The following is a 13,864-nucleotide window of genomic DNA, read 5'->3' as shown; positions in this document are numbered from 1 at the left end:
CCCCCCAAATCTCACACCAGCAAAATCAAGAGAAGGAAAACACACACATAATCACTTCCACTGCACCAACAACAACAACAAAGTAACAGGAATTAACAATCATTGCTTATTGGTGTATCTCAATATCAATGGTCTCAATTCATCAATAAAAAGACACAAACTACAGAATGAATTCAAAAGCAGGATTCATCCTCTGCTGTATCCAAGAAACACACCTCAACTTCAAGGATATACATTACCTCAGGGTAAAAGATATTCTAAGCAAATGGACCTAAGAATCAAGCTGGCATAGCCATTTTAATATCTAACAAAATAGACTTCAAACCAACACTAATAAAAGAGATCAGAAAGAACACTACATACTCACCAAAGGAAAAAAAAATCTATGAACATGACATTTCAATTCTTAACATCTATGCCCCAAACACATGAACTCCCACTTTTGTAAAAGAAACACTACTATCTGTAGCTTAAATCACATTTAAGTAGGAGACTTCAATACCAGACTGTCACCAAATGGACAGGTTACCCAGACAAAAACTAAACAGAGAAATATTGGAGCTAAAAGACATTATAAACCAAATGGACCTAGCAGATGTCTACAATTCACTGAAATACAAAAGAGTATACCTTCTTCTCAGCACCTCATGGAACATTCTCCAGAACTGACCACATACTCAGAAACAAAGCAACTCTCAACAGATACAACAAAATTCAACTCCCTGCATTCTATCAAATTAAAGTTGGACATCAACAGCAGAAACAACAAAAAGCTTACAAACTCAGAGAAACTGAACAACTCTCTATGAAATCAAAAATTGGTCAAGACAGAAATAAAGGAACAAATTAAAGAATTTCTATAATTCAAAGGAAATAAAAAACACCACATACCCAAACTTATGAGACATGATAAAATTTGTGCTAAGAGGAAAGTTCATAGCATTAAGTACCTACATTAAAAAAATGGAGTGATTTTATTCTAGCAACTTACAGCACACCTGAAAGCTCTAGAACAAAAAGAAGTCACACCCAAGAGGAGTAGATGGCAAGAAATAATCAAACTGAAAGCTGAAATCAATAAAATAGAAACAAAGAAAACAATACAAAGAATCAATGAAACAAAGAGTTGGTTCTTTGAAAAAACAAGATAGACAAACCCTTATCCAAACTAACTAAAGGATGCAGAGGAAATATTTAAGTATTTTCTGGATATATTAAATAATCTAAATAAATTTAAATTAACATAAATATAAATTAATATAAATAAATTTTCTCAAGGAAAAGTTACCACTAATACTCCTCAAATTATTCCACAAAATAGAAACCAAAGGAACATTGCCCAGTTCATTTTATGAGGCCACAGTTACCCTGATACCCAAACCACATAAAGATTCAACAGAGAAAGAGAATTACAGATAAATTTCTTTTATAAACATAGATGCAAAAATACTCAATAAAATGCTTGCAAACTGATCTAAGACCACATCAAAAAGATCATCCACCATGATCAAGTAGGTTTCAATCCAGTGATGTACAGATGGTTCTATATACAAAAATTAGTAAATGTAATCCACCATACAAACAAACTCACCATATAAACAAACTGAAAGAAAAAAGCACATGATTATCTCATTAGATACAAAAAAGACCTTTGACAAAATTCAACACCCCTTTATAATAAAGCTCCTGGAGAGATTAGGGATGCAAGGGACATACTTAAATGTAAAAAATCAATTACAGCAAGCCTGTAGCCAACATCAAATTAAGTGGAGAGTAACTCAAAGAAATTCCACTAAAATCAGGAACAAAATCAAATCAAGACAAGGTTGTCCACTCTTTCCATATCTGTTTGATATAGTAGTTGCAGTTTTGGCTAGAGCAATAAGACAAATTAAGAAGGTCAAGGGGGTACAAATTAGAAAGGAAGACATTTAAAATATTGTTATTTGCGGATGATAGAATAGTATACAGAAGTGACCCTAAAATTTCACTAAGGAACTCCAACAGCTGATAAACACTTCCAGGAAAATGGGGGGATACAAGATTAACTCAAACAAAATCCATAGCCCTCCTATATAAAAACAGTAAACAGACTGAGAAAGAAATCAAGCAAACAAAACCTTTCATGATAGCTTCAAAATATAAAATATTTTGGGGGTAATTCTAACCAATCAAGTGAAGGACTTGTATGATAAAAAACCTTCAAGACTTTGAAGAAATTGAAGAAGATATCAGAAGATGGAAAGATCTCCCATGTTCATGGATCAGTAGGATTGACATAGTAAAAAACGGCCATCCTGCCAAAACCAATCTACAGACTCAATGCAATCCCCAGAAAAATTCCAACATAGTTCTTTACAGACCTTGAAAGGACAATTCTCAACTTTATATATAAAAATCAATAACCCAAGATAGCTAAAAACAATCCTGTACCATAAAATTACTGCTGGCGGTATCATGATTCTTGATTTCAAGTTGTACTACAGAGCTACAGTAATAAAATCCACAATTTATTGGCATAAAAATGACATGTTCATTGATAGAATCAAATTGAAGACACAGACATCAATCTGCACACCTATGGACACCTGATTTTTGATAAAGAAGCTATAAATACACAGTGGGGAAAAAAGACAGCATCACTAACAAATGGTGCTCATCTAACTGGATGCCTGCATGTGGATGAATACAAATAGATACATATCTATCACCCTGCACAAAATTCAAGTCCAAGAAGATCAAAGACCTCAACATAAAACTAGATACACTGAACCTGATAGAAGAGAAAATGGGGAATAGCCTTGAACTCATTGGCACACGAGATGACTTTCTGAACAGAACACCAATAGTGAAGGCACTAAGATCAACAATTAATAAATGGAACCTCATGAAACTGAAAAGCTTCTGTAAGGGAAAGGACATCGTCAATATGGAAAAACAGCAGCCCATAGAATGGGAAAAGATATTTTTTTACCAACTACACATCCTATAGAGGAACAATATCCAAAATATATAAAGAACTCAAGAAACTAGATACCAAAAATACAAATGATCCAATTATAAAAATGGAGTATAAACAGAGAATCCCAAAGAATCCAAGTTGATATGACAGAGGGTTGCTTTCCACAAGAGGAATTTCAAATAGCTGAGAAACAAATGTTCAATATCCTTGGCCATCAAGGAAATGCAAATCAAAACTACTTTGAGAGTCCATCTTAAACCTGTCAGAATGGCTAAGATCAATAACACAAGTGACAGCTCATGTTGGTGAGGATGTGGAGCAAGGAGAACACTCCTCCATTGCTGGTGGGAGTGAAAACTTGTACATCCATTGTGGAAACTAACATGGTAGTTCCTCAAAAAATTGGGAATTGATCTACCTCAAGACCCAGCTATACCACTCCTGGGCGTATACCCAAAGGATGCTTCATCCTACCACAAGGACACTTGCTCAACTCAACTATGTTCATTGCAGCTTTACTCATAATAGTTAGAACCTGGAAACAACCTAGATATCCCTCAACTGAAGAAATGGATAAAGAAAATGTGGTACATTCACACAATGGATTATTACTCAGCTTTAAAAAATGACATAATGAAATTTGCAGGCAAATGATTAGAAATAGAAAAAAATCATCCTGTGTGAGGTAACTTAGAGCCATAAAGATAAGTATGGTTATGTATTCACTTATAAGTGGATATTGTCAATTAAGTAAATGATAACCAAGCTACAATCTGTGGATCCATAGGGGTTAGGTAAAGAGGAGGGATAGGAGAGGTGGGTGGGATGCCTGGCTCTAGCTCCTTGGGACAGGGAAACTGAATAGTTTTTTGGGGGGGTGAACTGGAGGCAGGTACAGATGGAGGCAGGAGGGATCTTGTGGGAGGATGGGGTGGAATGAGACAGTTTGGGGAGAGACAGCAGGAATTGGGGGACATTGAAGAGAAATGTGATTGGAGATGTCCTTCTATATACTCTGAATATGTTTCTCTTTCTCTTATTGGTTGATGACTAAAGCTGTTTTGGCCAATGGACAGGCAGGTTGTAGCTAGGCAGGAAGTATAGGTGAGGCTACCAGACTAAGAGAATCGTGGAAAGAGAAATGCAGAGAGTGAGTCACAAGGGAGACACCATGTAGCTACCCCCAGGTAAGCCAAGATCACATGGAGATACATAGATTAATAGAAATGGATTAATAATTAAGAGAAAGCTAGCCAATAAGAAACCCGAGCCATCAGCCAAACAGTTCATAATATAAGCCTCTGTGTGTTTATTTAGGACTAAATGGCAGTGGGACCAGGCAGGACAGAAACTTCTGGTCTGCAACGGTGTGGAAACCTAGTGCAGTGGAAACTTCCTGGAATCTATGTGGATGATCCTAGTATTGGGGGGAGAGGATTCAGAGTCTCAACTGGCCACCTCTTGTAGCCAGGGAAGGCTTCCAGTGATGGGACTGGGTTGCATTTGGATGAGCCCCATGGAGATCCCCAAACAATCCAAGCTGATGCTAGGATACAAGCTGTTACTAAAAGAAAAGGAAGAACAAAGACTGTAGCTAAAGAAAAACCTCTCTGTAAATCTCCCAGGGACATTCCCTGTAGCTGGAGCACCCCACCACACAGATGGACCCTGGAAAGAACAGGTCATTTAGGACAAAAGTCATGAGCTGTTTGCTGGTCTTCCAGAGACAGTAGCTCAAATTCTTCATTCAGTCACCCCTACCCCCTGCAATATAATAAAAAAGCTGCCTGATGATCCAGGACAGAATTCCTAAGCATGTTAGACACAATGCAATTTATACTGTTATCTTAGTCGCTCTGATCCAAAAATCCAGACCTTGGGTGACTGGCTGAAATTTGGGGATCTGCTGCAGGAACCAGAAAATATTTTTACTTGTTTCCAGGGAAATAAAAGATATCTTTCACAATGTTACTGCTCACTGGCTTGTGCCTGGTCACCATAGAGGCCCATACAGTTATGCAAAGAGATTAAGTTGTTTTAATACCAATACACTATTCATCCTGTAGTCCCTAGATCAAGGAGTATTTTTGGTGTGGGACTCATCATTTAATGAATACACTTTAAGAGAAGGCACAGTGGTTGCTGCCCATAGCCTCAGCTATTCAGGAGTCTAAGGCAAGAGAATCACTTGAGCATTGGAGTTGAAAAACAGCCTGGGTAACATCACAAGACTTGCTCAAAATAAGAATACATTTCATGAGGCTACAACTGCTATTAATGGTGGTTCTCTGGAGCTTTCTGGAAAGTAGTCACTTTTCTAGATTTCCTCAAGACAATTTGTAATTCAAGGGAAGCGGTCAAGGAAGCCTTATGAGGAGCTATGGGAAGTTGATTTCAAGTCTTGTTGATGATTGAAGTGTTTGAGAGTCCCTGAAGGAAGTTACTGAAGACATGGCAGAATAGCAAGAAGGCTTGATTAGAAGAGCCTGAAAACCACACCGAGTCACTGCCTTTGGATGGTAAACAGTCACACCTGATATGAATGCCCCCCCCCAATGGATAAGCAAAGGAAGCAACTCTTAGACAGCATGTTCTCCTGATAAGGATGCTATGAACCAAGTGAAATGCTGAAGAATAGAACATAACTGACAGATGGACAGGATAGACTCCAATTTGGGAAGCAGTTTTCCAATTCGTAAAATGCTGTTGAAGAACAACACATGTTGCAGAGGGCTCTACCATGGAAAGCAGAAACGAGAGGTGGCACAAACTCCCCCATTGTTTTATTCTTTTAGATGGAAGAAGCTGAAGTGGGTATCAGTGCTGCTGTACAAGTATGAGGACATGAGTTCAGGTCCTGGCGTCCACATAAAAAGCTGGCTGTGACCTCAAGCTCCAGGTTCAGTGAGAGACCTTGTCTCAAGGGAATAAGGCAGAAAGCGATACAGCAAAACACTGGATATCTTCTTCTGGTCCCCATGCACCTGTACACACATGCACATACTGTCTGTGTCTCCTCTCTCTCTCTTCTCTCCTCTCTCTCTCTCTCTCTCTCTCTCTCTCTCTCTCCCTCTCCTCTCTCTCTCTCTCTCTCTCACACACACACATGTACACACACACACACACACACGTACATACTGTCTCTATGTCTCCCCCCCTCTCTCTCACACACACATACACACACACACATACACACACACATACACACACACATACACACACACACGTACACACTGTCTCTATGTCTCCCCCTCTCTCTCACACACACATACACACACACACATACACACACACACACACACACGTACACACTGTCTCTATGTCTCCCCCCTCTCTCTCACACACACATACACACACACACATACACACACACACACACACACACACACATACACACTGTCTCTATGTCTCCCCCTCTCTCTCACACACACATACACACACACACATACACACACACACACACACACACACACGTACACACTGTCTCTATGTCTCCCCCTCTCTCTCACACACACATACACACACACACATACACACACACACACACACACACACACACACACACACACACACGTACACTCTGTCTCTATGTCTCCCCTCTCTCTCACACACACACATGCACATACTCTGTGTCTCTTCTCTCCCCCACCCACAATTTCAAGCAGGGCATGGTGACTGCATGTGGGAGGTAGAGGCAGGAAGATCAGGAGTTTGAGGCAATACTTGGCTTCTTGGCTACACAGTGATTTTTGAGCCCAGCATGGAATACATGAGATCCATCTCAACATAAACATAAATACAAATAAACTGCCACAGCAACCCCAACCTTAAATAGCCACCACCCTAATCAACAGCCATCAGCATTATGCCAAAACTAGCCAGTACCAGAAAGCTTATATTTGCTAAGGACTCGGGTAGTTGTTGGCATCTTTGAAAAGGAAGTAATGATCTATTTGGATAGAACCCATTGATTTGTTGAGACATACACTAGCACATACTTAGTAGAATTCAGTATGGTGTAAACATACTTCTCATTATGTGCTGAGAAAGGGAAACTTCCTGAGTCTTGGTTTATCGTTATAGTCACTGTCCTGACGTGGTCTAGAACTGAATGTCCAGCATCTGGGAGGAAAGCCTGATCTGCTAGTTATCTGGCAGTAGGAGGTCTCTGCAGCACTCTCCATGGTGCTGCCTGCTACTCTCCAGTCCTCTTGCCACTACGTCAAAAGAAACCAACACATTTCAAAATAAGAATTTGAGGTAGAAAATGAGTTTAATAAGCGGTTTCCCTTTCATCCAAAGAATGTGACATTCCCTACCCCATTGGGGCCTTCTTCTTCTAACTGGATGCCCTTAGAGCTCTTGGCATGTGTTTTGGAGCAAAACATTTTTGCAAAATGTAGTCCACTAAGCTAGTCGGGAAATAGGAGATGAAGCAGATCCACAGGTAAGTCAGTCTTCCTGGGAAATAAAAGGAAGAGGGGTTTCTGGCAGAAATGGCATGCTGGATGTCACCAATCACAGGACTGATGTCTGGGAAGGACCTTTCTCTCATTGTCTGGAGAAAGTTCTGTGTGTGGATATAGTCCTGGCCATAGTCATCCTGTGTCTCCTGCGAAAGGTGGTCCAGGATTTCCTTCTCCATCTTACTCCACATTTCAGGTGTGCCTGAAAGGTCTGGAACACAAGAAGTAAGGAAGGCTCAGATCCTGGAAAGGCAAGGATGAACTGGGGAGACAGGGGTTTATGGGCTAGCCTCTGCTGAGAAAGACAGTGCTTCTCAATGCTTTATTTTTTTATTTTTTATTTTTGCTTTCTTTGTTTATAATTTATTTGTATTTAAATTAGAAACAAGCCTGCTTCACATGTCAACCCTGGCTCCCTCTCTCTCCCCTCCACCCCTGCCCCCCATCAATCCCCACCACCACCTCTGCGTCCCAAGGAAGGTGAGGCCCTCCATGGGGGATCCCCAACGCCTGTCATATCATCTGGAGCAGGGCCTAGGCCCTCCCCAATGTGTCCAGGATGAATGAACTCCACATGGAATGGGCTCCCAAAGACCATTCTTATGCCAGGGATAAATGCTGATCTACTACCAGAAGCCCCATAGATTACTGAGGCCTCCTCACTGACACCCATGTTCAGGGGATCTGGATCAGTCTCATGCTGGCCTCCCAACCATCAGTCTGGGGTCCATGAGATCAATGCTTTTTTAAAAGTCAACTTCCTTTTATTTTTTGAGTTTATAATTACATCCTTTCTCTCTTCCCTTTCCTCTCATATACCCCTACTTCCTATAAGTCCTCCCATATACCCCTGCTTGCTATGTTTCAAATTTATAGCCCCTTTTACATTACTCATTGTTTCAGGTGTGTGTGTGTGTGTGTGTGTGTGTGTGTGTGTGTGTGTGTGTGTGTGTGCATATTATTTCTAAATATAATCTTATGGGTCCGTATAATGCTACTCATGTGTATGTTTTCAGGGTTGGCCACTTAGACATGCCAGAGTGGATGGGGTATATGAGAACGGACTTTGGGTGCCCATTCCAGCATGTTTAATGTGCGCTAGGAATGAAATGCCTTAGCTATTTTATTGTAGAGCACTGGAGGAAAATCTGATCTGTGTCCTTGTCTGATTTTAGAAGCTTGGTGCCTATTTCTTTCCAACTTACTTTCTTGCTTCCACCTTCAGTTAAACGAAACACAAGACATTGTTCTCTAGCCTACCCTCTGTTTGCTGGCTCCCTGCCTTTAGGGAGCTCATCAAAGATCAACTACAGAGATAGCTTCATATGAAAGTCCCAGATAGAGGCACTAGAAATCTGCCCTCCTCATCATGCTGTCCCAGGAGACTGCACATGCCATGCCAGGAGACTGTACTGGGACATATTACCCACCTTGCCTTGGGGCACCCTCACCTGGAGAACATCAATTAAGTCTGCCCTGTATTATAACAATGACCTAGAAGAGGTTCCCAATAGGACGATTTCATTTTAAAGCTTTGGGGGGAGCTGGTTTTGGTTTTTCAAGAGTTTCTCTGTGTCACCATCCTAGATGTCCTGGAACTCACTCTGTAGATTAGGCTGACCTTGAATTCACAGAGATCCACCTGTCTCTGCCTCCCTAGTGCTGGGAGGGGTTAAAGGTTTAAGATGAGAAAATGGTGGGGGCCTGGGGGGAGGGGAGGGAGAGGGAGAAGGGATCGACATGTGAAGCAAGTTTGCTTCTAATTTGACACAACCTGAGTTTGATTCCCAGGAATCCCATGGTGGGAGGAGAAGAACCAATATCCAATAGTTGCCTCTGATCTCCATGCACACACCATAGCATGTGGGCAAATAAAAATATAGAAATGTACAAAATCTAAGTGCAGTGCAGCATTTCTTTGGTCCACCAGCTCACAGCTGGCTTTCCCCTTCTAGAACACCCTTATTTCCTTTCCATTCCAGCCTAGATTTGAGCCACTCATCTTCTCTATCAACTCCCCCCAGCTCTCCTCCCTGCTGGGGAGTTTGGACTAGAAACCCATCCACAGACACCATCTTCTCTCTGTTTGTTACCCTGATCCCCTTCTCAGCATATATGGCTAATGTTCCTTGTTATGTTCTTAATGGTTCCCAAGTTGCTTCCACAGCCTGGTGAGGTTCCCATCTGTCCAGTGCTTCCAGCCAATGGTTTAGTTTTTTCTTTATAGAGTGATTGTATCTTGTGCATTTGGCCTGACATTGACACCTTTAGGGTTTATTCTTCTGTGGTTAGCAATACCTTCCAGTTTGTGATCTTTATTAGACTTTCTTCTCACGCCTTCACTAACATGACCAATCAAATGTTTTATGATCCAGGAAAAAAAAAAGAGATGAACCTTCTGTCTCTGCCCAGAGTTCAGAAATTCAAGAAGGCTATGGGCAAGGATGGCATCTCCCAGGATGGAAGCAGGTGGTCCTGTTCTCTAAAGAAGAGGAGAGAAATTCTGTTTCTAAAGCACAGAGAAGAAAGCCATGCTGTAGGGAGGAAAGGGGTCCTAATGTTACCCAGTGCATTCGTTCAGTTTGTTCTCTAAGTCTAAATGAACAAACCCAGCAAGAAGCTGATAGACACCATATTGGAAATGGGGCTTAGGTGGGTCAGGAAAAGCAGTGAGAGTCCATTGGGGTCACTTCTGAGCTGTGCTCTCACAGAGCAAATAAATCTTGGGCATGGTGGAAGGGGACATGGGCAAGTTCATGTTCTGAGAGGGCATCAGGGGGAGCTAGGTTTGTACTCAATATGGCCTCTGCTTGTTTATGGCTTCTAAGCCCCCTCATCCACTTCTAGAAAGGAAGCCCAGAAAGGACTCATCCACAGAAGAAATTTGCCTCTCAAAGTTAGATGAAGCCTAGCAGCATTATTTGTATTAGCCAGAAACTGGAAGCAGCCTAGATGCTCCTCAACTGAAGAATGGATAGAGAAAATGTGGTACATTTACACAATGGAGTACTACTCAGCAGAAAAAAAAACAATGTTATCTTGAAATTTGCAGGAAAATGGATGGAACTCAAAGAAACCATTCTGAGTGAAGTAACCCAATCACAAAAAGACAAACATGATATGTACTACTTATATGTGGACCTGCTTTATGATACATAGTAGTGACCGTGCTTTAATCAGAGCTGTTTTAAATGATGTTGCTCAGAATGGTTTCCTTCCAGATGATGACTGAGAAGCTAATTTAAAAAAATGGTGCCAGGTCCACAAGGGTAACAGAACTGTGCTGTTTTTCTGGGATTTTGTTTTTTACTTTTTTTTTTAATGGAGAGTGCTGGATGTCTCTACAATTTTGTTCAAATGACTGCAGAACCTGGAAAAGCTGTTGCTGCTATTGATGCATAACATACTGCCATTATTGATATATATATGTACATATATATATGTTAATGAAGCCCGCCTTAGTAACTCTCTCCAAACTCCTGCACTAAGAAAATGACCATACTCTAGCCCAGCATTAGCAGTATCAGGCCCTATTTTAGAAAGACATGAACCGTCCTAAAATACCTTCTTGAGAAGGCCTACCACTGCCAGGAGAACTCACTATTGTCCTAGCAATACCTAGTGTCCTAGCAAGCACCCCCCTAATGGTGGCTCTTGGCATCTCTTCATTGGAACATTTACTCAAAAAGTTGTTCAAGTTTATGACTATGTATCCCTGCAACCAGAGGCCCTGGGAGCTTGCTCCTTTGAGGAATTCTCCAGAAGGATCAGGCCTGTCTCCCTGCTACTGTGGAGAGTGTGGTGGGGGGAGGGTCCTAATATCATCCCCTCCACACTGACCAAGCCTTTGTGGTTTTGTATTTGTTTGACTTGGCTGTGCCTTGCTCTTCCCACTCTGTCAGCTCCATTTAAACATCCAAGTCAGGATTGGAGAGGAAGCTCAGCAGTTAAGAGTGCCTGCTGTTATTGCCAAGGGCCAGAGTTCAGTTCCCAGCATTCACAAGGGGTGGTTCACAGTTTCCTATAACTTCACCTCCAGAGGATCCAACATCCTCTTCTGGCCTCTCCAGGCACTTGCACACATGTGTGTGTACACACAAACAGACATACATTCACACACATAAATAAAAATAAATTAAAAATGATATATTTAAAACACCAAAATGACATCTACACAGTCAGCTTAGAACTTAGCTCTTATCGAATAAAATCAGTTTTCATGGCTAATGTCTATCTGTGATCATCTCTGAAAACCCTGTAGGGTTCGATGCATGTCATAATTGACCAAGAGGAATGAATGTCAGGGTCCCTTTGAAGGTGGACATTATCGAGCTCTTGGGCTCAGGTACCTACTTGTTTGGAAACCTCCAGGTTGGATGATGGCAACCTTGACTCCCCATTTGCAAAGCTCTTGTCTGATGATTGATGAAAACATGGTCAGAGCGGCCTTCGTGGAGCAGTAGGCTGCCACCAGTTGTATTGGAACCTTAGCTGCGGAAACAATGGGAGAAAAAAATAGGTTTGAAATTTTCATTCATTCATCCAATAAATATTTAAAGTACATAAATGTATACCAGGAACTGGTGTCAATGGTGACCAAGTCAGGCAAAGGTATGCAAGGCCCTGCTGAATCCTGGGGAGTGCATATTTTCGGTCGCGGTGTATTTCATTGCTCCGGTGTATTTATTTCTAAATGGATTGTGTTGATGTGTGATCAACATCATCTAATCACTAGCTCAAGGCCTATAGCTATAGCAGTCACCTACTGTATCATTTTGGGGGGTTGGATATGGTTCCCACTTAAACTCATCTTAACAATACCCAACTAATTATATTCAATACTAGTTGCAATGAGGAGCAACATATGCCATATTGAACTATGGGGAATTTCTGTAAAGAGCTTGAGAAATACCTTCATCTGTAATGGAACACATGTTCATTGCATTGCCTATATCACAGTTAGCTTAGTACATTGAGACTTAAGCTGAGCCAGCTCACAGACAAGGAGGGAACTTTAGAGGGGACACTCAAAGGAAACAAAGTGTGAGTGACCTGTTTGGAATAAAGGGCTCTGAAGGTATGATTAAGATGTAGCGATCAGCTGGGCATTGGTGGCGCATGCCTATAATCCCAGCACTTGGGAGGCAGAGGCAGGTGGATCTCTGTGAGTTCGAGACCAGCCTGATCTACAGAGTGAGTGCCAGGATAGGCTTCAAAGCTACACAGAGAAACCCTGTCTCGAAAAGCAAAAACAAAAATAAACAAACAAACAAAAAAAGATGTAATGATCACTAGGTAAGCATATTCTGGACTAGCATGAGCCTTAAGGGGCTGGGGAGATGGCTCAGTTGGCAAAGTGCTTATCATGCAAGCATGGAAACCTGAATGCAGATCTGCAGTATACATCTAAAATCCAAGTATGATGCTGCATGTCAACCCTCCAGCACTAAAAGCTGAGATAGGCAGGTCCCTAGAACTCGTTGACTAGCCAGACTAGTGGAGCTGGTGAGCTCCAGGTTCAGTAAAAGACTCTGTCTCAGAAAAAATAAATAAATAAAAATAAGGTAGAGAGTGATCGAAGAGGAGCCCTGACATCAAATTCTAGCTTCCTCATGAACTTACATGCACAGAGAAAACACGCACATGTAAGCATGTACACACATACATGTAAACACACAAATAATAACAAAAATAATTGAGAAATGAAATGGAATGGGCCCTAAGCCCACTTGTGGGTGTTTTTGTAAGAAAGCAGAGGACTGGACACTACAGGCATAAAAGGGAAAGCCATGAGAAGACAGAAGCATGAAGATCTTCTGGGGTCTGCTGGGAGAAGCCAGGGACATCTACAACCACCTGAAAATGCAAGAAGTGAGGTTAAGCTCTCTTTTAGAAGAGATTTTGGAAGGTTCAGTCCTGCTTAAGTCTTTGATTTTGACTTGTTGCCTCCAGAACCAAAACTACAGAATAAACTTCTGTAGTTTTAGGCCACTTGGTTTGTTCCAGGGATCTGATCCAGGTACATTCTAGGTGGGAAAGCAATGGCTTTGGGAAGGAATGAAAACATCCAAGTCTCATAGCACTAAAGAAACATGAAGAGATCCACTTGGTGAAGAACACAACTCAACCACTAAAAGCCATGAACTTATTATGTATAGCTACAGGGAGGTCTCAAAGTAGTTACAGTAAGTGAAAGAGCCAAACAAAATTGAGTGAGTGCTCTTTGTCATGACTGCATTTATGTAAAATTCTTTAAAAATGCAAACTAATCTATAGTGAGAGAAACATATAAATGGTCACATGCAAGATGAAGATCTATAGACTGAATTGTATTCCCTAAAATTTACGTATTGAACCTCTGGCCTGGAGAGATAGCTCAGCAGTTAATAATACATAGTGCATTTGTAATAGCCAGAAACTGGAAGCAGCCTAGATG

General features: G+C 41.3%; 1 protein-coding gene across 1 annotated transcript in view; it reads right to left on the bottom strand.

The window, feature by feature from the left end:
* Positions 1–7,301: 7,301 nt before the first annotated feature.
* Positions 7,302–13,864, bottom strand: part of Hsd17b2 (hydroxysteroid 17-beta dehydrogenase 2) — a 71,771-nt gene continuing 65,208 nt past the window's right edge. The window contains exons 4-5 of the mRNA XM_027410776.2: positions 11,782–11,919; positions 7,302–7,639 (exon numbers count right to left, since the gene is read on the bottom strand). Of these exons, the coding sequence (XP_027266577.1) occupies positions 7,302–7,639; positions 11,782–11,919 (476 nt within the window). The remainder of the gene's footprint in view (positions 7,640–11,781; positions 11,920–13,864) is intronic.

Source organism: Cricetulus griseus, chromosome 3 (assembly GCF_003668045.3).
Source record: "Cricetulus griseus strain 17A/GY chromosome 3, alternate assembly CriGri-PICRH-1.0, whole genome shotgun sequence".
Taxonomy (NCBI): Eukaryota; Metazoa; Chordata; class Mammalia; order Rodentia; family Cricetidae; genus Cricetulus; species Cricetulus griseus.
The sequence above is the reverse complement of the archived record's forward strand: the minus strand, read 5'-3'. Positions and strand labels throughout refer to the sequence as shown.